Here is a 26,166-nt window from a genome sequence, read left to right as displayed (position 1 = left end):
CTTGGGAAAATTGCCAGATATTTGATAATAAAGTCAGAAATGAATTGTTAGCATCTATTTTAAAAGAAGAAATCTGATATTACTGTTTTAGTCAAACTTTTTGGTTTTGTTGTTCCTTTCTTTTACTGTCTCATGTATGACTTTTCTTCTCCTTTTCCTCAGTGCTTGTTATGACATTCCTGTCTTGTCTGTATGTTTCATTATCTTATTAAAAGTAACGTTGTATTAAAAGTTAAGAATATCACAGTGTGTACTGACTTCCTAGGTATTATTTAAAGCCACCTTCTTGCTGATTGGTTTATCCAAAATAGTTATAAGCTGGGTTGTGAAGAAATGTTCTCTCTCTCTTTTTCTTCTTGTAGACTGCAAATGATAACCTGCATACAGATGACATGCCTGAATTCAGAGGAGATAAAGAAAACTATCTCTGTGCAGTGTGCCTGGATGTTTATTTCAATCCTTACATGTGCTATCCGTGCCACCACATCTTTTGTGAACCTTGCTTAAGGATGCTTGCCAAAGACAATCCAGCCAGCACTCCATGTCCACTGTGTCGCACTACAATTGCCAGAGTCTTTTTCCAAACAGGTATAAAAACTAAGCTTTTTACAATATAGAAAAATATTTATATTTTTTTCTTCATGTTTTTCTAGTCTGAATAAATACGTAGTTAAAAGCATAGTAAATCCCTGGCAAACAAGTATAGTCATAAAAAATATTCTTCTGTCTAGTGTGCAGTGGGATATATCCAAAATCCATGCAGAGCCAAATTTCGTCTCATTATCCATTGTGAGGATTTCTTTGCATTCAGCTCTTCCTAGAACTATTCCATGTAGACTTATCTTAAGTGGTAAGAAACTACTCTGGAGGTATATTTCAAAACTTTTTGTGGTTTGAAGTGGCGTCCTGATATTTTATACTTCTTTAGTTTCCTCTTCCTAAATAATCACAAACTCCAAAAATTATAAACGTGCATTTTCTCAAAATACCTCACTAAAAAGGCATTTTAAAAACTATTAAGTTCATGACAAAAAAATTGTTCTTTTCTTGGTTTTATGACTTTAATTTAGCTGTCGGTGAAAATAAAAGCTGACAGAACTATAGAATTCTAACTAACACTGTTCTAAATTCTGCCCTCCTCCCCTCTTTACACCCTCACCTTTAGTACTCCTGACTCCTACTCCTGCAGTAGGAAAACATTCTTGGAAAGTGATTGTTGTTTGAGGTCAGAAGAGATGTGGGAATAAGAAAGGCTAAGTAGTGCTATTGATAGTATACATGGAACAGCATGGGTCAGTCTTAACACCTGCAGCCTAAAAAGGTAAATTCAGGGAGAATGGATAAAATTTCAGTATGATATATGGAGTCAGGCCCTTTACAGCACTTAAAACTATGCATAGGTGGGTCACAAAGTAATGGAAATGACTCAGCCATACGGAACATTTGTTTGTTCTTGCATGCTGCAGAGATCATGCAGACATCCTGCTTAAACTGGGAGAGTGCTGTGGTGATGACAGGTGAGGACGCAGATTCTGTGTAATTAAGTTATGATTTTGCACTGAGCAACAGAGCTACCCAGCTTCTATTTCTGGTGTGGACAGACTCTTCCATTGAAGACACACACTGAAGAGGCACAACCTTGTATAGTTGGATGACAAACTAGCTTGAGGAACTGAACTGGCTGAAGAAGAGCTCACTGGGATGGGAAGGAGGCATTTTTCAGCCATACTCGTTTCCCAGGATGGTTCACTCCAGTGCTGCAGTTGGCAAGAGCCAATAAGCCAAGGATAGGAACTGACTGCAGCAGAAAAACTGCATGTGAAACTGAAGCCTGAGCACTCTCAGCGCCTTGCCTGTCTGGTGTATAGAGGTTTCAAGCTGTTCTCACTTCATTTGCGTAATGCTTGATGCTCCTTTCGATTTGATCCACAGATGAAGTGGGATTCACTACTACAGAATGGCTTTTCGTTGCTGTAGGGCTGTGAATAAAGAAAAGCTATTTACAGAATCACAGAATCACAGAATCGTTGAGGTTGGAAGGGACCTCTGGAGATCATCTAGTCCAACCTCCCTGCTCAAGCAGGGTCACCTAGAGCATATTGCCCAGGATCACATCCAGACGGCTTTTGAATATCTCCAGGGAAGGAGACTCCACAGTCTCTCTGGGCAACCTGTTCCAATGCTCTGTCACCCTCACAGTGAAGAAGATTTTTCTCAGGTTCAGATGGAACTTCCTGTGTTCCAGTTTCTGCCCATTGCCTCTTGTCCTGTTGCTGGGCTCCACGGAGAAGAGGCTGGCCTCATCCTCTTGACACTCCCCCTTCAGATACTTGTACACGTTGATGAGATCGCCTCTCAATCTTCTCTTCTCCAGGCTGAACAGGCCCAGCTCTTGCAGTCTTTCTTCATAGGAGAGGTGCTTACAACAGGGTTGCTACAGTAAAGTACCACTGGGAGAGCCGAAAGAGGATATGGATGCTTGCTAAAATGTATTTGCAAACCTTTTTAACGCCTTTGAAGTACTGTCATTTAAGTGAAATATTTCCAGGATTATTTGTAGCAATTGAGTACTTAGAAAAGTATGTATTTTTACTGAGGAAATGGATTTGTGTGGCTAAACTGTAAATACCGTGTCAAGAATAGAGAGTCATAACAAGTATACAATATGTGTGTAGAATTAACAACTTCAGATCAGAGAAATCCATAGGACCTTACTGCAGCTATTTGCATATTCCATACAATTTATAGAGTATAAGCTTGACTTAGCAATATATTTGAAAACAGATACACTAAATTTACTTTTACATCTGTTACGAAAAATATTTTCTAATTTGCCAATACATAACATGTTGAACAGCTTATAAATCAACCAAGAAATATTGATTATGATATCATATCCTTAGTGAGATTAATAACATCAACATATTAGGAAATACGAATGGTGCAGGACTAATGTAAAAGGTAGTAAATATTTTTTACTCAGGAGGTTTATTAAGTCTTTTTAAAGTTATGTTAAAGTCACTGCTGTTACAGGTCTGTGCAGCCAGGGAAGCAAAATTGCTAGCATTCTTTATTTTTTCCACTAATATTACAGCCTGGCTATCTCATTTCTCTCACTGAGTGTCCTTTTGTTGTAAAATTGCATTTTATTTTACAAGGATATGCCAAAAAAAATTAAGGATATGTGCAGAAGTTCACTTTTTAGCTAGTACAGTTTTGCGAACTGAATTATAACTAAAATAGAAGGATGCATGTAACAAGTCAAATAAAAAAGATGAAGGCAAAAAGATCCATTAACCACCAACTATAAAGAAAAAGAGTGCCTAATCCAGAGCTTCAAAGCCAAATGTGACTCGTGAGGATACTTAATCTGGCCTGTTGCCCACATCAAGGGAGCCTCTTCTACTGGTTCCCTTGAGGGTGAGTTCCAGTCCAGATGGGTTGTGCTGGCAGTGTCTGTGGTGCATTCCCGTCTTTCTTAAAGGACGAAAAGCCCTTCCCCTCAGGATAAACTAACCTCTGGTCAGATGACAGAGTGTCCAGGACACACCTGAGAAAGAGGATGGAATTTGATCTGATTACAGCAACCCACTTCCAGGAACTCTTATCTTTTAAATGCTTCTCATATTAGGTGAAATAATGATCTTGGGATGGGCTCATGCACTTTGATCCCGGTTACAGTTTGATTCATGTAAAATGTTTCCCAGAAGTGCCAGATCTGGCACCCACGTGTAAGAAATCTAAAAAACAGAGATTGAGCGTACTATTTGTCCACAGTAGATCCAGTCACGCGGCAAGGAAAGGGTCACATACAGAAGGGTAGCTGGTCTGGCCAGCCTGAAAGCCTGTCCAAGCAACTTTCTAAAAGCCAGTAAGAGTTGTCGTCACTGCGTTTTCTGAAAAACAGCAATTAGATGCCTCACCAGAGATTTCAGTGGTTAAATTTGGGCAATCAGGTTGAAAGAATTGAGTCAATTTTTATGGCCGTTAGAAGGAAACTAAAACACTCTCTGTTGATCCTGCAAGAGGCAAGCAGAGTCTCATCAGAGGCTATTTCTCTGAATGCTGATAGTACTTAATCAAAATATATTCAGTGCCATATATAGCTCTTACATAAAAATTGAAAACTGCTATTGAAAAAATATGCAATTTGTTCCAATTATATTTAGGAGAAAAAATGGCCTCTTTCCCTTCACTGACACAGGTTTATAGGTGCAGTAGCACAGTTCTTCTCACATAATGAGATAGAAGCATTTGGGCATTTCTGTAGTCTGTGTGCTGTGCAGCCAGTTCTGTCTGCATTCTGACATGGTGAAATATGGAAAGGCACGTTGAAAGAAGTTTTAGAATAAGGCCAGCATATTTTTGACTTTAAATCTACAAATCCCTTCCTCTTAGGTAGCAAGAGCTACTGCAACGAAGGGGCTCAGTAGCTTGCAGTCAGATTTTTTTTTTCTTTCTGGAGCCTGCTCTCACAAAAAGCTTAGCTTTCTCAGATTTGTCAGAGAAGAAGATTCATCTCTTCAAGAATTAATGAACATTGATTATTAAAAAGGTATGCAAAATTGCAACAAAGTAGTAATAAGTATAGTAATAACACATAAGCCTTTCCAAAGATTTGTGAAGGCCTCTCTTTTCTTTCTTTTTTTTTTAAGGTACAGAATGAATTGTGGAAACAACCACTATTATTAGTATTTAAATGGAGCCATGATAGCTGGAAGGGAGAATGCTTGTTCCAGCAACTGAAATCAGGGTTTTAAAAGTTTTTCCTGTTAACTGTTAGCTTGGCAACTGTCTGTTATCATCAAATCACTTCTTTTCCGTGGTAGGATAATATGTTCATCTTTTGAATCTATTTTTCATTGATACACGACTATGGATAGGTTCATTTTGCCATTTTGGGGTTGCAATCCATCTAGCTATTTCCTCAGCTCTTCCAGTGTGTCATTAATCATTCTAAGAATGTTAAGTAATAATTCCTATTAATGCGCAGTACATAAAAATTATCCAGATAATTTTTCAGACTTGTCCATCTCCTTCCATTGTTACCAGCTGTTCTTCACTGATGATGTTAAAGCAAAATATAGCCTGAACAGAGAATTAATATTACAGTCAGATTCATTCATTCAAAGAGGTCTTCATTGTCTTGTAACTTAAGTAGCCTGATTTATAATGCGTTTCATTCATGTAGTGTTTGACATCATCTTTCCTGAATGCCTTAGTCTGGAGGTATAGAATTAGAAGAGCATGTTTAAGACTTGTTCTTGCTGTATTTGGACATGCTTAATATAATTTTCAGATTTAAATGGATATTTTTAATGTGATTTTCAAAAACTTGAGATCTCATGGTATGTAATGATCAGAAAAATATTACACAGTAGATAAGTCAATCTTATTTTGTAGAATTAACATAGGAAAATTATTGCTGTAATTGCAGCATTAATATATATGTTTTTTCCCATTAATTATTGTAGAACTGAACAACTCTACCAAATCTTTTTTTCCTACGGAATATATGAAATTAAAAGAAAGCTTTCAAAGATCAAATTCTGCAAAATGGCCTCTACCAAGCTGCAAGAAAGCTTTCAGAGTTTTTGAAGGTAAGAAAATCATTTCTATATCATTTTGGACATGAAGAATTGCATGCTGCCAGTCAGCTAGATACCAGTGTAAATTAAAGGCTTCATGTAGGTACTCTTCCCCTCGTTAGATCGGCGTGGCGAGGCCCCGGCACACCGACACTGTGTATTCCATCTGACCTCGGCTGTCGGGCTGACCCTATCTTTAGACAAGTTGAGCCAATTAATGAATTTATTTTTGAGAAAGTATTTATATTACTCTTACCGTAACAGTATTCCACTAAAATTGGCTTAAACATTAAAATCTTAAGCACTGAAAGGCTCATGGACAGTAGTATACAGCAAAACTCTGTGAAGTTTTTGTTAAATGATTTGCAATATTAAATTGAAATTTCAATATACTTAAAGAATGAAAGTAATTTTTAAACAAAATATAGCAATCATGCAATTGAAGAACCAGGCATCTAAAGAGGATTGAGGAGTGTGCCAAGTAGTATTCGCACCAGAGACAATCGGTGTGGTGTTGCTTGTAATACTATTTTATCCTTATTCACTATTTGACTTATATTTTAAACCAACCTATAGATGTCAATAGCTTTTGCCTCTATGCGTTTTGTATGGCAGCTGTCTGAACAAAAGAAACTAGAAGGCCAGTAAGTAGCTAGGGAGTAGTTGTAGGGGAGGAATGAAACTAATTATGTCATTACAGAAATATGATACAAAAGTATGATGCAAAGGAATTTTTCAGCAAGAATTGATGATAGATGAAATACAGAATTGGTTCAGCTGGGAGATGGCAAACTTGAAGAAAAAAAATGTTTTTGCAACATGATTTTTAGAAGTGTTCAGTGATAAGGGAGGAGGAATGATGAAAGAGGGTGCTGAGAATGAACAAAGTTTGAGACTGTGAAGAAAAATTAAGGTTTAGTCAGTGAAGAGACAATGGAAGAGAAATAGACAACAGATAAAAAATTGATAAGAAAATTAATAGATTCAAAATATTCTGAATACTTCTTAAAATTACTTTTTCAGGTTGGTTATTAGTGCACTTGCCACAGAAGGATTAAATAGTTCAAGTTGCTATTTGAGTTTGCCTGTTTTTGCTTGTCTGCACAGTCATGGCAAGGAGAGGTATCCACAAGCTAAATTCACTGTTAGGATACAGTTCACCAACATGAAAATGAAAATAAATGTGACTAAAACCCCCCACTTCAAGGGCAAACATATGAAAATTACAGTAAGCGTAATATGTATGACATCAACATGCATATGGAAAACTTACTGTGGGAAAAGTGTGCACTGTAAAAGGAAAGGAAGACATGTCATCGTCTAGAGCGTACGTAAACTGTGTGTGTAGATCCCTGACAGGCTCTCACAGGGAGAGCACGCAGCCTCATTTCCTGGTGTCAGTCTGCAATACTATGTGGGCTGTGGTCAGGAAGAGCAGGGATGGTGAAGGAGAAGCGAGTTAAAGGAGCCAATGTTTCGTTTACACACAGGGCTAGGTTGCACCCTGAAAAGCAAGGATATGTATTTAAATCATCGTATATTATTTTCATTTCATCATCCTCCTTTTAATTTTGAAATAAAGTGATCCAGTTTTAAAGTAGGAGAACAGGTTTCGCTGTAAGTCATTTTTAAAAACTGTTATATGACATCCTGCCCGTTTGGTGTTTAGTGTGTTATGGTTTAGAGGAAGGTAGAAAAAGCAAATAATGCACTTGGTCACTTAAAAAAAATTCCATTTGCAGCCTGGCCATCAGAATTCCTTCCTGACTACCACGGTCAAATGACTTTTATATCATGAAACATGAGATTAGTTACCCCAGATTTAGTATGCATCCCAGCACTTAGACTAGCCAATTAGCTTATATTTGAATATCGATAATTATAAAATAGTCACAGATGTCTGGACAGAGAGAGTATGCTTTCTAAGCTTATTCTGCCCTCCCACAGTCCTGTTGCTTCCTGATTCATTTACTTCCAGGGAAATAAACAGCCCAAGATAGAAAACACACGTTGTTCTAGCTTTGCTCTGAATTTGTGAGGGGGATTAGGCACAGTAGGAGTTGAATGGTTTTCATAAAGTTGATAAATACAATTTCATATTTTAAAAATTAGCAATATCTTAGTTATGTGAAATACCAAATATTAAAATGTGCATGCATGCATTTAATGTAGTTTTATAGATTTAATTATTCCTTTCTAAAGCTTTCTCTTACTTGTTTTTCCTTTCTAGTAACCTGATTCTTTGATGAGATATATTAGCTAGCTTTATGGTTTGTGTTTTAATCAGTAAGAGCTGAACTGTTAATCTGTAAAATAGCAAGAGGTAACAGTCTTCACACATTTTTATTTGGTTGTTTATTTAATATTCAGGGTATTGTTAATTTATGAGAGAGACATCTCATAATTTATGTTTTTGAATTCAAACTAATAGTAGGAAGAGTTGCTTTGCAAACATTTTAATTGCAAATAATAATCCCCACTGAGTTCCAACTTGCTTTGTTTGAAAAAATCTCATCTTTATTTCTTGTCCAGTGTAAAACTGTAAATTCTTTGTCAATTTTAAACATTTGTAATTTTGATTGATATTTCAAACAGCAATATTTCAGAAAGCAAACTTCAAATGAGAAGTTGCTTCCTTTCTGTCTTGAACGCCTAAGAGATGTTATTGTAGTGATTAACAATAAGGGCCCAAATGAATGCTGAATTCAAGCAGGACTTTTGTGTATTATTGTATTTTTTACAATACTTTTGTGTATTATTGTATGTAAGCTTAAAACACAGGCTTTTTTGATTATACATATATGTAGAAAAGTCAGAGAATAGCTACAAAAAACAGAATAGATGATCATATTTCTAACGTTGGAAAAAATATTGAAAGAGCAGTATGAAGTTACTATCTGTAAGAACTCTGACTACTGCAAGAACTTGTATCTTGTATTTCCTTCTTTTAAGTGCTAAATGATTTCTGGTTTATTATGTATGTTCTAATCCCAATCCATTTAGGATTTATGAATTTTTAAGATGAAAGTACTGATGACTCTTAGATAGAAGTGCCAGTAGTCATGCTGACATTGATCAGCAAGAAGCACTATTTGGCTCAGAGTTGATTGTTTAGGACTACAATTCTTAGAAACCACTTGCTTCAACTGATGAAATGTGTGTCAGTTAGTGCCATTATCACATTTTGGGATTTCTGCATTGTTTTGTCTGTAGTTTCAAGATCTTCTTCTTATGTCACATGCCTTAGGATGTCAAAAAAAAAAAGCTAGTTATTACAATGGAGACCAGTAGCTCCTAACCGCTCTCACTTCTAAGAAGGGATGCCCTTATACAATCAAATCTTGTGTCCCATACAAAAGGCTTCAGGGCAGGTCTTCTACAAATTTGCACAGTAATCGGTTGCTTTTCTAGACCTTTGGCAGACAAGGTTGTTGGACATCCTAAAAAGCAATTACTGTGCACTGCCAGGTAAATTGGCTGCACGCTTGATTTTTTTCATGCACAGAGGGCCTCTGCATCACATGCACAGTGAGTTCAACCGATCAGGTTTGCCGCATGTGGCCATAACTGCTCATGCACAATTTATCTGTCTGGGACTGTTGCAGATTTCAACATTTAAACTCCAAAAGCCCTACAACCAGTAAAACAGACATGAGAGTGAATATAAAAATGGTTTCAGGTAAGGCTGATGTCCAACTTAAATGTAGTTTTCACTTGTAGTATGTTTTTTTTTAAAGCCTATCTGCTAGCAGAAAGTATGACTTTTGATTTTTTGAGGGGAGGAAAAGGGGTAGAAAGATGTTCCAGGCCATCATGTAAGTTTAGTCACACATGGAGATGCTGGCAGCTAGTGAGAGCCCACAGGTGGGCCTAGAAGGGCAAGAGTTGAGAAGTACCCAAAGAAAGCAGAGGGAAGGTGAGAGGAGAGTAGGATGGGTAGGATGGGTAATGAGGTTTGGGAAGATGGTTGGGCTTTGCAATGAGAAAGGCCTTGAAACAGGATGGTAGAAGTGTGAGTGTAGGAAAACTGGAAGTTCTGATGTGGATTCTGGGGCAAGAGGAGTTTGGAAGTTGAGGGCTGTAGAAAAGAATGAGATTTTGATCTCTGAAACAATAGGTTTGTGCAGCTGAGGTATCTGAGGTAGGAGGGTAGGGAGGTTTTGGGTTAGGAGAAGGAGAAAACTCTGGCTCTGAGAAGGGCAGTGACTGGCCTGAGTGGCCTTGGTTTTGGGAAGGAACTGGATGCCTTTGACACTTGAGTTTGGTAGAGAGTTTCAGACTGAGTTAGGGGTTAGGACAGGAGACTGGGAAATCAGTGTGACACGTTTGCAGGCATTCACACAGGATGACTGCCATCCTCTCAGAAATCTTTCTGGTAATATATGCTCTTTTCTGTTGTTGGAAATATAGGAGTTATAATTCATTTTAACTAGCAAATCTTGCAATTTAGCTGTTATATTAGCATAACCAGAATATGATACAGCTTGCACACACACTGGGGAAGGCTGGTAGGCATGCAGGAAGTTTGGGATAATACCTCCTCTGTGAAAGCAGTGTGGAAACACTGTGTCCTTGAAACGAATACAGGCCAAACACTGGTAAACTTCATGTGGGAAATAGTGAAACAGGCAAATAAAGGCCTCTTTCAGCAGCCTACCTAAAAATAAAACCACACCAAGACAATATATATGGAAAATATGATAGAAAATACAATGGAAAAGAACATTTAGCAAACTACAGTGGATTGTCGTTGGAATCCCACTGCAGTCCATGTAGGTCAGCATACTGATATGTGGTTAGGAAAAGAGACGCATAATGAGCTGATAAAGTTTACTAATGATACTAAATTATTCAGTTCACTGATGATAGTAAATATGAACTTGACAGCTAAGAGTTATCTTTACTGGCGATTTAGAGGAGGCAACGAGCGCTCTCTCATCAAGTTTGCAGATGACAAAAAAATAGAAGGAACAGTTGATAGACCCCTGGGCAGGCCTGCTATTCAGAGAGACCTAGACAAGCTGGAGAAATGGGCTGATGGGAACCTCAGGAAATTCAGCAAGGACAAATGCTGTCTTGTACATGCAAAGGAGGCCTTGGCCTCCACACAGGCTGGGCACTGTCTGGGGAGCAGCTCTCTGGGCGTCCTCATGGAGAGCAAGCTGAGCATAAGCTGGCACTATGCCCTGGCAGCAAAGGTGGCCAACAGCATCTTGGGCTGCATGAACTGGAGCACAGACAATAGATTGAGGGAAACGATTATCCCCCACTCCTGAGCACTCAGCAGACCGTATCGAGAATCCTGCATCCAATTTTGGGCCCCAGTGCAGAAAAGACATTGCTAAATTGGAGCAAGGTTAGTGGAGGGACACCAGGATGCTCAGGGCCTGAAGCAACTTTTCCTATGAAGAGAGGCTGAAGGAACTGGGCTTGTTTAGTCTGGGGAAGGGAAGGCTTTGTGGCAGGCCTTAGAGCTACCTTCCCAGACCTACAGGGAGGCTTTCAAGAGGACAGAGCCAATTGTTTAGAGACCTCAACACGCTGGAGGAATGGGCAGAGAGGAACCTCCTGAAGTTCAGCAAAGGAAAGTCCAGGGTCCTGCACCCAAGAAGGAATAACCCCATGCAGCAGTACAGGTTGGGGGTTGACCTGCTGGAAGGCAGCTCTGCAGAGGACCTGGGAGTCCTGGTGGACAGCTAGTTGACTATGAGCCAGCAATGTGCCCTTGGGGCCAAGAAGGCCAGTGGTATCCTGGGGTGCATTAGGAAGAGTGTTGCCAGCAGGACGAGGGAGGTGATCTATCCCCCTGTGCTCAGCCCTGGTGAGGCCTCACCTGGAGTCCTGTGTCCAGTTCTGGGCTCCCCATTACAAGAGAGACATGGAGCTCTTGGAGCAAGTCCAGTGAAGGGCGACTAAGATGATTAAGGGACCAGAGCTTCTCTCCTATGAGGAAAGGCTGAGAGAGCTGGGCCTGTTGAGCCTGGAGAAGAGAAGACTGAGAGGAGATCTGATCAGTGCGTACAAGTATCTGAAGGGTACAAGTGTGTACAAGTATATGTCAAGAGGATGGGGCCAGTCTCTTCTCAGAGGTTCCCAGGGACAAGACAAGAGGCAACGGGCAGAAACTGGAACACAGGAAGTTCCATCTGAACATGAGGAAAAACTTCTTTCCTGTGAGGGTGACAGAGCACTGGCAGAGGTTGCCCAGAGAGACTGTGGAGTCTCCTTCCCTGGAGATATTCCAAAGCCGCCTGGATGCGATCCTGGGCAACGTGCTCTAGGTGACCCTGCTTGAGCAGGGAGATTGGACCAGATGATCTCCAGAGGTCCCTTCCAACCTCAACCATTCTGTGATTGTGTTCACAGTAGTGCATGGTAGGAGGACAAGAGGCACCAGACTGCATGTAAGAAGAAATTTCTCACCATGCAGACAGTCAAGTGGAGGAGCAGTTGCCCATAGAGCCTATGCAGACTCCATAATATATAATATTTACAATGAGGAGCTGTAAATTAGCTATGACCGCTTAAGAGATCTGGGAAGTGCTTTGGTTTTCTGAAAACATAGTCAAAAAAGTAAGTAGGAATTATTAGGAACATAACAAAAATGAAGACATTTTATCATTGTATAGATCTCTGATGGTCCCACATCTTCAGTGCTGCATAGAGTTTTGATTACATCATCTCAAAGAAAGATAAAGCAGGGTGAAGCATCTTTCTGTAACACAGAAAGGATGATCTGAGGGTATGGAAGCTAAAGGTAGTCTACTACATATTAGTCTGGAAAGGGTATTACAGGAGGCAGATACAAGAGGTCTGTGAAATTACGAGTGGCGTAAAGGTGTTTTTAGGAAAGGTTGTTCAATAGCTCTCAGAAGCCCTCTCTTTACATAAGCAGTTAGTAGAGCCATAATAGGTAGGGCAAAACAAATGGTGCTCAGGACCAGATTGGCATTTCAGGGGACAAAGTGATGACTTATTTCTGATCCCATAGGCTGGATGACCATTGGTGGTGTTGGAGCACATTACTTGAGTTACTTCAGTTCCTGGAGCTTATCTTCTGGTTTAGTTTCACCTGAAATTAGTCCAATTTATTTGCTCTGAGACCACTCCACGACATGACACAAAGTGCAGTAAGTGGCAGCAATATGAGATCTAGTTCAAAAGTATACATCCTGCTCCAAATGAAAATGTTAATCTAGACACACCTAGGGAATAGTGAATGAATGTATAAGACAATAGGCTGCATATATACAAAAGGAAATATCTTTTCACAAAGCACTTACTTAAATCAAGAAACTCATTGCCATTGAATATTTTGGATGTCAAAAGTGTAAGGGGGTTAAAGATGCAGTTGGACAAATTTACAGCAAGAAGGTCCTATCAGTGACTTTTTAACACAAGCGTCCTGAGCACAGCTTCCAAATCACAGGGGCCCTGAACTGCCAGTTGCTGCATGGACATATATGGGAAGGTGTCAGTCTGTACTTTCCTTTTTTCTTACACTCTTTCAATAGATCTGTCTATCTGCTGCTCGCCATATCAGAAACAAGTGACAGGGTCAAAATGACCTTGGTACATCTGATGATACACTTAATTTTAGGTAACTTAATCTTACATGAGCACTTTTATAAGTAGTTATCGTAGCTTGCATATTATTTGTTGAGGCATATTTTTAGAGTTAAATTTCCTTTCTCATATGTCACCTTCAGTCGTAGCAAAACTAGTCCAGTCACTTTGTAAAATAGGGAGAATATTTTAAATTATTTGTAGTCTTATTTTGAGTATCGTTAGCACCTCAGTAGGAGGTTGCAAAAACTTCAGCAGGGACACATGCAACAGATGTGCCTATTCATGATCTAGTGAAAATCCTTTTTGATTTGTATTCTGTTATCAGTATAAAAGCATAATTTGCACACAGCCTTGTTTTCTTTATTCAGTAACACGTTTCCACTAAGTCTGCCAGACTGTGCTGGCACCGTGCATGTTTATGCATGTGATTGGAGTGGAAATTCATGTTCAGTGCATTGCAACACAGGCATGCATAAGACAATTATGTAAAGTATATATTTTAACAAATACATGCTTGTAGAAATGATTTAGGGACTGTATTCCTGAAATGAGACAGGACTTCTTTTTTTAAAAAGGAACAAATCCATTAGAAGTGATTTGGAGCTCCATCAGCTCCTCTATTTCAAATAAGTGAAAACCCCTCTACCATGTTACTCAACAGTTTTTGGAGAACTTCACAGTTTTCAGACTTTATTTGCGGATGGCTAGAATGATATGTATAGCCACAGCTTACTTCCACTCTAGCTGGAGAGACAGACATCTGAAGGTATTTTTCTTGTCAGAATGTATTAAAGACAGTGGGCACAGTATGGATCATCGATTCTGCAGTAATCTATCTGCATGATCAGATAGGCTGTCTAAATCTAATACTGAATTTCAGTACTATATATATATCCAAATGTCTTTTGGAATATACTTCAAGGTAGGAGAAAAAAAAAAGTTCCTGTTCTTTGTTAGCCTGTGTTAAGTTCCAGAATTCAGTTTACAGACTAGTTGTACTACTGGCATTTTCAACTAAAGCTTAATCAATTTATGATTTCATATTACTGGCTAGCAACTTGCAGTTGTTTTACTCATGCTCAGGCAAGCCACAGGGATTACACATCTTGTACAGTAAGAAGTTCCTGATTGCATTCGTATCTTTACTACAGTGCCCACAGTTTTTATGAGGGTTTCTATATCAAGAGCAATTACAGAATAGCTAGCTTGCTATATTGAAACTGCTGTTCTTGAATGTAGAATGATTACATTACAAAGTCTAATCTAAGATAAATGGAATGCAGGTTTGCTTAAGGTGAAGTACACCGAATACAAACTGTGGATAATATTTGTCTAAATCCTGTAGAAGGCAAGGACTACCAAGTCTTAACTAATGTAGCTAAACATTTACATAATTCTGTGATTGCAAGATGATCCCAAACTGCTGACACAAAAATAGCCTGTAGAATGTTGTGTTATATTTCCTATAAATACAGAAATAAATAAAAAGAAATCACAGATAGCAGTCCTGAATGAGACCCTCCAGAGAGGATAATATACACTAAAATTCATGTGTAAAAGGCAAAGGTAATGTTACAACATTAGTGATAAAATTTAACATCATTTGCAATTTAAATTAAAAAAAACCCATAAATCTAGACTTAAATTTGACAATAATGTTTAACAAATGTTACAAAAGAAATTAAGAAGAATTTAGGTTTGAAGTTGAGGTAGGTTTTTTAATGAGCATTTTTCACATAAACTACATCTTGATAGCAGGATAAGGATACTTAAATAAGACTTACATTTTTCAGTATTCAGTTACTGAACTACTAATGATATTTTTCAGTAATCAAAGATATTGTTTTAAATTAATGCAATTTAAAACATAACATAAAAAGCAAGACAGTTCATATCATACTTCTCTTTAAGCAGATTATTAGCCCATGCGCTTGCATAACATTTTGTGGTGTTGCAACCTAAAGCTCTATAAAAGAAAATCTCTGCATTCTCTTTTTCTAGAGCCACTATAGCATTTTTAGCTGTGGGCAAATCTTAGCCCACTTAGAGTCACTGAAAACCATCACAAAATTTCACTGCTCTCTTCATTAGCATGAAGATTTCATATATACAGTCTCCAAAATAAGATAAATAGTAATAGATTCTGATAGATACAGACCTAGAAACTTAGTATGTGTAGATGACAAACTGATCCATATTATCATTGAAAATAAAATTCATCTAACTATGTTATCGTGATGTCTAACCAGTACTGATTCTCCAGTGAAAATCTGTATTTCAGTAGTCTAGTCACATTGCTAAATCAGTCATTAAATGAACACAGGAGAATCAGTTGAATTATTTTATTAGGAGTCAAACTCTCACAAAGTATCTTAAATTGGATACCGAAGAGAGAAAATTTTTGTTTGGAAGGCATGGAAAAAATTGTGCTATAAAAGTTCTGGACAAAATATTCAGAAAAAAATACAAAGAAACAGTCAGTATGCTCCACTGAGAAGGAAAAATAGTGCAATTCCACCAAAGTTGTTTATTAGGACACATTTTTTTAATATGTTTGTCAATTATCTTGAATAAAGTCTGAGAGTATTAAAATGAAATTACTGGCATGTGAACACCATTTATACTGAATTATTTATGTTAATCAAAAGCAGAAGACTGAGGAACTTCAGGGAGGCCTAATTAAGCTAGACTAGAAGGAGCACGTTAGCAGATGAAACTGAGGAGTGTGCACTGATGCACGCTGTTGTGCAGCGATGCCCACTGAAGGGAACACTTTTAACTGTTTCTCCTCCACCTTGAGGTTCCAAAATCCATTATATCAATTTAGGGGAAAAGTGTCTGGACAGCTCAGCAACAACCTGTTTCCTAAAATCAAAGAATGTGTCATAAAGATTGAGTTTTACCTGAAAATAGAATGCTGTGTATATACCCAGCGCTCTATATGACTGCAGTCCCTCCTTGTCCACCACCACAGGTAAGGTCAGGTTGTCCGCCTCTGCAGCGCAGCTCCCACCTCTTCCCCATACCATAACCTAGTGCCTAGCACAGCTGGTCCGTCAGAGGTTTCTTTACCCCCTCACGAGCAGCTTTTATTCCAGTACTCTGCCTATATAGTACTTCTCTTACTATACAGAGAAGTCTGGGTGGGAATGACCTTTTGGCAGGGTCCTACATTCAAAGAAGCCATTCTTGGAGTCATACTGAGGCCATAAAATACTGGAAGGTCTTTAAATCAGTTGCTTAGATTTGATCACACCTCTCCAAAATGAGAGAGAGAGAAATAGGGGGCTGGAGGCAGGTCACAAGAATGATTAGACATGGAAAAATCTTTCCTCAGAGAAGAAGTTGCAATAATCAACACTGTGTACAAACTAATGAAACTTGCAAATCAGAGTAGATGGGGCACTGTTACCCAGTGATTTTTTTTTCTCCCTAGTAAAGTTCAGAAAATATTCAAAGGCATTTGAAGAGAAGACATTTAAATGGATGAAACACTTTTCCTGCACAAGTAGCCATGACTTCCCCGGGAGATCTTTGAGGCCTAAGAGCTTTATAGGATTCAAAGTAGGATTACAGAGTCACAAAGATGAAAAGAATATAGTCACAAGAGTAGCCTTTTAAAAAACAAGAGTAACAGTACACATCAATCCTTAGCTTTAGTGCAAAAGCAAGCCTATTGTTCTGGAGATTAAAATGAGTTTTCCCCTAGATCAGATTATTGTGTAACTGTTCAAAAGAGGATTCTTTGCACCTCTCTGTATCATTTGCTACTTGCTATTAAGAAGCAACTGGTGGATGGAATGGACCGCTGCTCTGGCCCACTCTGCCAGTCCCTGTGTTTGTTCGTTGAAGTCATCTTCTCTGCTTCTGTCTTGCCAGAAGGGTTATCCTAAATGCTTTCACAACAGAAGAGTTTAAAAGTAGAAGAGTATGTATCTAGATGTATTATTTTAAGTATTTTGAGTTTTGTTTTTCACACTAGATTTTCACATTTACTTGAGAGCCTGTGTTTGCAATGTCCCAATTTATATTTAGAGAATTATCAGCATACAAACAGTAATTTGAAAATGAATTTTAACCTAGTGTGCGTGTATAGAGGCATGCTTAACCATCAGTCAGTACAAGTTCAAATAATATTAAAGCAAGTAGGTCTTGGTCAGAAGAGTGTTTTGAAAAATACTCAAACACAAAATTCAGTTAATTCAATAGGAATTCAATTATTTTTGAAGTGTTGTGTTCATTAGGTATTTGTGCATGCATATGGATGTGGCTAGACTGCTGAAGAATTCAGATGAGTAGGCTCAGGGAATCCAGAGATTAATGACTCAAGAAATTAATTACAGTAATGAAACCTTTTACTTCCAGATCACTGAATCAAATTCAGTGGAAGTCAGCACCAAAGGAGACATGTTCATAGATCTGGATGACATAAGCATATAGCATTACCTTACTATAGTAGAGAGTGCCAGATCCAAACAAAAATATTATTTGCCAGACTTGGAAGAAAAAGTTTGGTTTTAGATCTTTCATAGTCAAATCCCCAGAGAGCTACTTGTTCGATAAAGTGAGGAAACCCAGCAGTGAGGTGTAAGACTGCCTGCTTCCATTTGTTCTGTAAATAATTGGGAGGGAGGAGTTAACTTATTTTGTACTCAGTGCAGTTGCTTTTATAAGGATCTTTATTTCCTGTTCTGTTTTCCAGCAGGTTTTCAAAGACGTTCAGATACTGTAACAAGGAGGCATTTCCCACATGCCGCTCACAGGATGGACTACATGGACTTTGAGGATGATAGCCGTGGATGGCGGTTTGATATGGACATGGTGATAATCTACATTTATTCTGTCAACTGGGTAATAGGATTTATTGTGTTCTGTTTTCTTTGTTACTTTTTTTTTCCTTTTTAGTTTGTATTAAACTAACAGCTAAAGAAAACAGCAATTATGTGAACCATGATAATATGAATAGAAACAACCTAAAGAAGGCAAAATGTTTGACATTGCATTTTGATCATTAAGAACTGTAATAGACTGCATCAAGCATGCTGTAAGGCTGTTTGCTTGATAGTTCTGCTATATGTGACAAAGTACTTGAGTTTGGTTCCAAATATAATTTGAAATCCAGATCATACTTAATTCAGTGGGAGTTTTGCTGTGATTCAGATGGGAGCAGGATTTTACCCCTAATGTATAAAGTAATTACTCCATAGAAATATACAGTACCGTTTGTTCTTAGGGGATTTCTGTCCATTACAACAGAACATGATCCACAGGGTCATTTTAGGGGTTGACTGCTGGCAGACCTTGCAGCCTTAAGCAAGTCATCTCACTTATGGGTGCTTCAATCCCTCATATACAAAACACCAACAAAGATGTTTCTCATTTATAGTCAGATCTCTTGGGGACCGTAGATTATAAGTACCGCAGTGCTGCCCTATGCATTATATAGATCTTTATCAGAGCTCTTTCAATGGCATAATTCAAGTTCTGGGTAATTTTGTCAGTTGCTAGACCTGCCAGCATTCTGCTGTGGGGATGTGCTGCATTCATTGCCAGATATTCTGAGCCTGTTAACCAAAAAGAGAAATGATACCGGACAGTTTGCTAAAACAGTTCGTCTTTTCAGCAAATGGCAATCAGAGTGAATCAACTAACAACCCCAAGTTCTGCACAATTAACCCTTTTTGCACAGATTTCCAAAGTAGCACTATACCTTTTTTACCTATCCAGATGACTGCATACGGATCTAGGAAGACACAGAGCTAGAGGGCAAGCAGCAGGCCTGCTGGCTGTGATGCCATGAGACGCTAACCCCAGTAAATACAGGAAAAAGAAGTGTTCTTCAATTTTAATTCAGCCTATGTATGGCTGTATGGAATTCATACCTTTTTAATTACTGTAACAATTTGAGGATACCCCTAGCTGTGGGCTCACCAGTACTATGTGTCTCCCAGGAAATCAATTAAGAGGACACAATATTTATTTGCACCTTTCATGTAAAAGGGTTTTAAAGCACTTTATAGTTAATGTATGCAAAATCGCAGGGTTACTGTACCAACCTGCAGCCAATTCAGCATTTGGTCCATACTTGCTGCTTTACATAATATTTTTCAAATTAAAGTGAAAGAACTTCTTTAAATTACAGGAGGCATATCGGAAACTTGCAGAAATCAAGTGCCAAAGAATGGTACAACGTAGTTAAAAGGCTTACTTTTCAGGAAGGTACAAGGAAGGGGCATGATTCTACCAAGCACACTGCAGTTTGATCTTAGAAAAGCATGTGCATATATGCATGTTCCTCTGGTATCGGGATTTGTGTGGGAGACCTGTGGTTTTTCAGTAGGTGGTGTACTCCCCTGTTCAAGCAGAGAACAAGGAGAAATGTGTTATGGAAGCTGCCATCTGCCAAATGTGATGGAATGACGTGAATCAGAAGTTTTATCAGTGTGCTTAACATTAAGCAGGTGCTTATGCTTCTTTGTTGAAGCAAGGCCAGCGTGCTCAGTCTCTTATAGGCTATGAAGAAGTGATAGGACCAGAAACTTTCACTTAATCTGAAAAACAGCAGTAAATCAGCTACTAATATTTAGTTTTCATTATAGGCTGGAAAAAATAATTGCTTTATCTCTTTGAGAATATATGTGCAGAATTAGAATTTACCAGTCTAGCTACACTAATTGAAATAAAATCCTTTCACCATCATTTATTTAATGTACACAAACTTAAGGAAACATAATAATTTTAATTCACCATCATAGTATAGTATGTAATTACAGTATATCCAGTTGTAACAGAGCCAATGCCGTATGGGATGGCATTAGGCATAATATTTTCTAAGTTTAAGGTTGTAATAAAGCTTATGGCAAATTTCTTCTTTATATTTAAACTTGTAAAAGCTAGTTTATTGTCATAGGTTCATGTTTTGCTACATCCACATGTGTAGGGTCTGTATGTTCAAAAATTATCAAAATTTAAACATTTTTCTCATCTATGCCAGGACTGATATTCTAGCTACATGTTTTTGTCTCTTTCATCTTAATAGCTAACTGTTCCTATCTTAGCAAAGAAAAGGACTGACTGACCTGTTCATCCAAATTGCTTATACCTTTCAATCTCACAAAATATTAAAATAAGATATAGCATAAAAAATTACTTTAACTTAACTGACATACTGATAGTCTGAAAGTCCAATAATAATTTTAAGTAGTTTAATCTAGGATATCTGATAAAGCAATATCTTTAAATTAATATTCCAAAATATATTGAAACCATAAAACATAATATAGATATCACCAATTGTGTGCAAATAAAATTACTTAAATCATTTTTACTAGCATGTTACCATGGATTTATTCTGAAAAAGACAACAAGGAGAGTCAAAAATCCAATGTAATATTGGCCCCTTTTGTACATTTACAGCAAAAATTGATAGCTGAGGATGGCTAAATTAGTCAGAATAACAATTTTGTATGGCATTTCTAACTGTATAGCTGTATCTTTCTCTGACGCGTAAACAGTAAACTGTTTCTTGGGCTACACTGTTCTACTGTATATTGGTTGTTATTAATTCCAGGGGGCAATTAGTTTAAAAAAAAATGCAAAGGCACATAAATAAGACTGTTGCAACCTTTTTTTTAAGGAGCGAAATCCTCCTTAATAAAAAAAAATAGAAAGTGTAGAGAGATTTTTTTTTCCCCCTTTATTGCTCTTTCCAAATAAATACTTTTGCAAAAATACAGTAACAATTTGAAGGTTCAAACTTGGTTTTCATTGAATTCTGCCAGTGAAATGCTGTTGATATCTGTGGAAGCAAGAGTAGGTCCTTTGTAAGCAGTTCTCTGGTTAAGAAGTTGATCCTGCTCTGCAATCTTGTCTTTCTTATCTACAGTGGTACTAAAATGTTTCCAATAAAAATCGGGTTGTTTGTAATATTTTGCAGCCATTTCAGTAGATTTTTCTTGGTGGAATTAAATTTTAGTATTTTTTTCAATCAATCAACTTCATGTTTGTTATTCTGTTGTTTGGGGTGCAGCTGGGATTTGCTGGATTTTTTTATTACTATGGTTACCTCTTTTCATATTGACAATCTTTTTTTTTGTTTCAGTAGTTTCCAGGGAACAGTCAGCTTTTGTTGTAAATCATCTTGGGGCAAGGTGTAGTCCTTAATGTATTCTGCGTACTCGGAGAGTACTCGGTGCTGATGCTGTTAGTCCAGACAGATAAAATGAGAGTCCAGACAGAAAAAATGCTGAATGCAGCACAAATCCAGGAAGAGACTGAGAGGTTTGCCTCTGACAGGGAAAGGGACTTTGTGCACATTTGGAAGTGTATGAGTTTCATGCCTAGTAGTGGGTATATCTGTAGCTATTCTACCTGCCAAAGGTCCACTCCTCTTGCTTCTCTCCCACACTTAAGAAAAAAATAATCCTGAATGATAGCTGCACAGGGAACTGTTGTTATGAAACATAATGGACTCCTTCACAGCCAATGTACCTACCCACAAAAGCAAATGTAAACAGAAGGCAAACATATATCCAGACAAACCCTAAAGATCTTTTCAAAGCGACTTGTGAGCCCCTGTGTGGAAGTTCCCTAAAGAGGTTTCCAGGAGCCGGAGCTCTGCTGCTGCTTGCAAGGCAGCAGAAGTGAAGGAACCACAGAGGTGTGCAAAGCTGCAGGTAAGCAAGGACAGGAGAGCCATCCCGGCAGGGAAGGGACTGGCCAGCCGTACTGGGTGGCAGGAGCAGATACTGGATTCCATTCAGCCTGGCTAAGGAAAAGGTGGGTCAGCGTTAACAAAGCTATTTTACTGACTGTTGTCAAGAAAACAACTGAATATTCCCTCAGCTTCAATCAAGGCTGGTATGAAATGAGAACGATAACAGGAGCAGCTTGTGAACCTATTTGGTGGTTTTACCCGCAGAGGCAAAAAAGCCCTCGAGGTCCCGGCTTGGCCTACGTGCTTTCCTGAGGGCTCTCAGGGGCCTAAGGTCTTCACACACCCATCTCCGGGGAAAAGCGTGGTCCTTCCTTCAGGCTTGTTTATGATATTTGAAAAATGTTACTACTCAAAAAAGAAACAGGTAGGATTGTTTGAAATTTCAAATTTATCTATTAGCAGTTCCTTTAATATTGCAGCAGCAGTCAGTATCCTTCATGTACTTAACCAAATAGTTTTTGGAGATAAAAAAATATTCTAAAATCAGTACCACAGCATATCCTACCCAGATATTCCTCTAGAGCCATCAACAGTGCTACCATCACTCACTGTTCCTGTACAGAATTTGGAAAGACTCCTTCAACCTCATGACTTCCATATCCCAACACTAGTGGAATAAAACTGTTCCTCCTGCTTCTCATGATTGACGTTATGCAAGTGATGATACACATCACTATATGATATGTTAGTGCTGGCTTATTTAGGTTTGCAGTTTGGTTTTAGGATGAGAAAACTGCAGTAATTATATTATGACTTTTTGCAAGATGTCTTTTAAATTAATAATAATTTATTTTATTTTCCATCAAACATTTTCTTCAGCTGAAATATTTCTATGGTTCCAATAAGGCATTAAAATGTAATAAGGCAATCACTTAAATATATCACACATGTAATCTTTTATCCTCAAACAAGAGGTGAAGCATAAAAAGTAAATGCCACCAATAAAAAGATCATGTTAAGCCATTTAATATTCATACAAGCATTAAAAATTAATTACATAAAATCAGTTTTACTCTGTCATAAAAAAATGAGTATTAAAATGCTAATATTGTACTGTACTCCACTATTTCTCAGCTAGGGAATGGCATTCAAATTGAGCAGAAGGGAAATCTGCATGTAGCCACGCTGTATTAGCTCCCCAGAATAAATGATGTTGGATATTGACATAAAAATCTACATGACTGTCCTATTCAATGAACAAGTGAAAAATAATACTTTAAAAAAATCCTATGTAATCCCAGTGTGCCTAAAACATCCCTCTCTTGGGGATATCAGCTCTTCATATAATTAAGTTACTATCCAAGAAATATTGTTTAGACTTACAGTGAAAGTGTGAAAATAACTGAAACTCACAAAAGGCTCTCCTTAATCCATGAAGATTTTAAATCCTTTGGGATGTACTTGATTTCAGAATTCATTACCAGTCATAGCATGGCATCTGATAGTGCCTGAAAGACAAAACGTTCTAATTAGAAACACATGAGGTAAGACTGTGTTTGCCTTGCAGATGGCTCTAGCTAGCTAATGTATGCCTTTCAGCTGCCAGAAGTTAAACTGGTTCTACAATAATTTGAATCAGACCTTATGCAAGGAAGAATGTGTTAATTTTCTTTTATATCTTATCAAGCCGGGCATGTTTGCAAGGAACTAATGTTACAGATGATTTTTAAGCCCTATCTTAGAGAAGTGGACCTCACTTTTTATCTTTTTTGGAGTTGTGAATTTAACAGACATAGAAATTAATGATTAGTTGTCTTTATTAAAGAGCACAGGCTTTTCTTGTGAAAACTCTCTTACACTACCCATGTAGTGCATTTTTTATGAACAATTCCACCACCTACAAATGGTCTGGTAGTTTTGTATTATACACAACTAGCAATTAAAACAAGACTCCCAAACTCATTTTTGTCATCTGGACAGTGATTTAGATTCTAAACTACCAAAAAAAAATTATAATGCCATTAAGTTGCCAAGCTATACTGGCAGATTTATTCCATGCCCATATTCAAGGGGTTCAAACTTCCACTGTTTTGAATCTCTAAATACAAGTTCTAAGCCTTCAGAGCTTCCGTTTCGCCTTGTGGGGTAAGTGTACAAAGCACTTAGAGCTCCTCAAGTGACAGGCACTGTTACAAGCACAAGATGGTATCTAAATTCAAGTATTAAACTGTTAATCCAACAGTTTAAAAAAATATTTTGGCAACAGTAACTAAAATATTATCAAATTATCATTTAAATCACTGGACAGCCAATTACACATGCATGGTTTGTGCAGTTATTAACTATATTCTTTACTGACTCAATTTAAAAAAAAGCTGGTTTAGGATGTACTGCTTTATGGGAAGTTTAATATTAAAAAGTGCTTCAGGATTTTGTGTATGATCCACTGGTAAGGAGGAGATTTCTGGAAGATTGCTGTTGGCAGCATTCCTCCACATTGCTTAGCCAAGTATCCTCAGTAGGAAAATAAAATGTCCAAGCCCTTAAATAGTGCACACACCAAGTTGCTTCAGGCAACGCAATATAAATTACAGTATGATTTATCAAACGTTGGTTCTTTGCTCACTAGAAAGATGAGTTTTATTGCATGTCTGAGCTTTTTATCAAGTACACATAAAGTAATCAAGTAGTAACTGTACAAACCTAAGAGTCAGGAAGCCACCACTGTCAGCATCGCCAGTGATCTGCTGTGTGATGTAGCAAGTCATGCAACTCTTTTTTGCACTAGTATTTCTATCTGTAAAAAAGGATGCTTGTAAAGACTGTTGAGCTGTCTCTTTGAAAAACACTGTAAGAATAATACAGCATTATTTTAGAAAAACAGTGCAAATTGTAATACAGAGCAAATACAAACAACATTTTTTAACCTTTCTTGAAACAACTCACTCTTTATACATTGTATAAAGGATAGATTTCAAAAGCATGTGAATAAATTTATTTCAAACATAATGAATGGAATTACAGTTTTTTAAAAAAATCTTCAAATACAATAGCAAGTGTGATTCCTTTATATTTTTTTTCTTGACCGGGTAAAGCAGTGATTCCAGCCTCCATACAATAACAGGAATTACAGTGCACTTAAACTCAAGGACTAGATTAGTAAAATGTCAAGTTCTATAAAAGCATCTTCCAAACAGGTAAGGATGAAGTTCTGATTCAGCAATGAATGTTAAAGCTGTCCACCAGTCCCAGTGAAATTAGCAAATACAAAGCGTATTACATACGCGTACAAGCGTATGTAAGCGTATCTACGCTTACAGCTACGCAGAAGCTGAAGCGTTTTGCTGAATCTGGCCTTGGTTTCCTAAACTTGCCAACACGAATCTCAGTCTAATGAAAAGCAGCAATTGCTGCCACAACAGCCACAAATAAGTTGAATAAAACAGATGGCTTTCAGCAATAGTAGCAGAAGATAAGCTCAGAGTCCTCAGAGCAGTTCTACCCGCACTATATCATGATGTCTAACTTCTCCTAACCGTTCTGCTGTGGTATAAGCCTCTGCTGCAGTACTTACTTACGTTCTTGTTGTGAAGCAGTAGACACTCCAGAGATGAACAGAAATGAAATAGTTTTGAAATTTCTCTAGAAAAGCCTGCTTTACCTTGTTACTGGCTTACAATGATGCAGAGGTAAAAATCAGATAGTCCAAAACTTCCTTCAGACTCGCTCACAGCTGAAAGATAAATTCAATGCAACTCTTACTTAAGGCTTTCCTTTAATGGGTGTTAGATAATACACAAGTACAGTATTCATCTGTTCCCATATTATTTTGTAAGAATATTTTTCTGTAAATTTTCATGGTGGATTATTTTAATTAACATTTCATTTTACACACTTAGTGAACCGATTCCAAATAAAACCTATAGCCCATTTCCATTCCCACCCTTTTTCACACTTCTACCTTATTACTTAAGATCATGTTTATCACATAGAGGCCCTCAAATTCAAACATTTTAAAGCAAAGATATGGGAGGGACTCCTGTTGGCCTCTAGCCTATTTCACTTGATTTTTTTTTTTAATGGATTAACATTTGTCTCTCTTTAGCTCACTTGCTGTTTCATATTCCTTATACCTTGGTTGTGCTGTTACACCTTAACTGGATTACTGACATGTCCATCTAAATTATAAATCACTTAATCTGAAACGTCGAATTCCAGTTTTATAAGGAATTAATGAAAGTAGATAATGGAATTAAACCATCACGTTCAGAATGCAGGGTTTAGAAATACTAGGTTAAAAACTGAAATAGTATTCTTAGATAAGTAAAACTCTCATTAAGCTCAAAAAAACTA

At 37.6% G+C, this 26,166-nt stretch overlaps 1 protein-coding gene across 7 annotated transcripts in view; it reads left to right on the top strand.

The window, feature by feature from the left end:
• The window catches only part of LOC104146876 (E3 ubiquitin-protein ligase RNF180), a 71,761-nt gene extending 50,613 nt beyond the window's left edge, over positions 1-21,148 (top strand). For 5 of the 7 annotated variants that reach the window (XM_068925488.1, XM_068925486.1, XM_068925489.1 and 2 more), the window contains 3 exons: positions 363-588; positions 5,475-5,600; positions 17,860-21,148. In XM_068925488.1, the coding sequence (XP_068781589.1) occupies positions 363-588; positions 5,475-5,600; positions 17,860-18,062 (555 nt within the window). In that variant the 3' untranslated portion in view covers positions 18,063-21,148. The remainder of the gene's footprint in view (positions 1-362; positions 589-5,474; positions 5,601-17,859) is intronic. The other 2 variants (XM_068925490.1, XM_068925491.1) reach the window with 1 other exon arrangement.
• The last annotated feature ends 5,018 nt before the right edge of the window (positions 21,149-26,166 follow it).

Source organism: Struthio camelus, chromosome W (assembly GCF_040807025.1).
Source record: "Struthio camelus isolate bStrCam1 chromosome W, bStrCam1.hap1, whole genome shotgun sequence".
Classification (NCBI taxonomy): Eukaryota; Metazoa; Chordata; class Aves; order Struthioniformes; family Struthionidae; genus Struthio; species Struthio camelus.
This window is presented reverse-complemented; position numbering and strand designations above follow the sequence as displayed.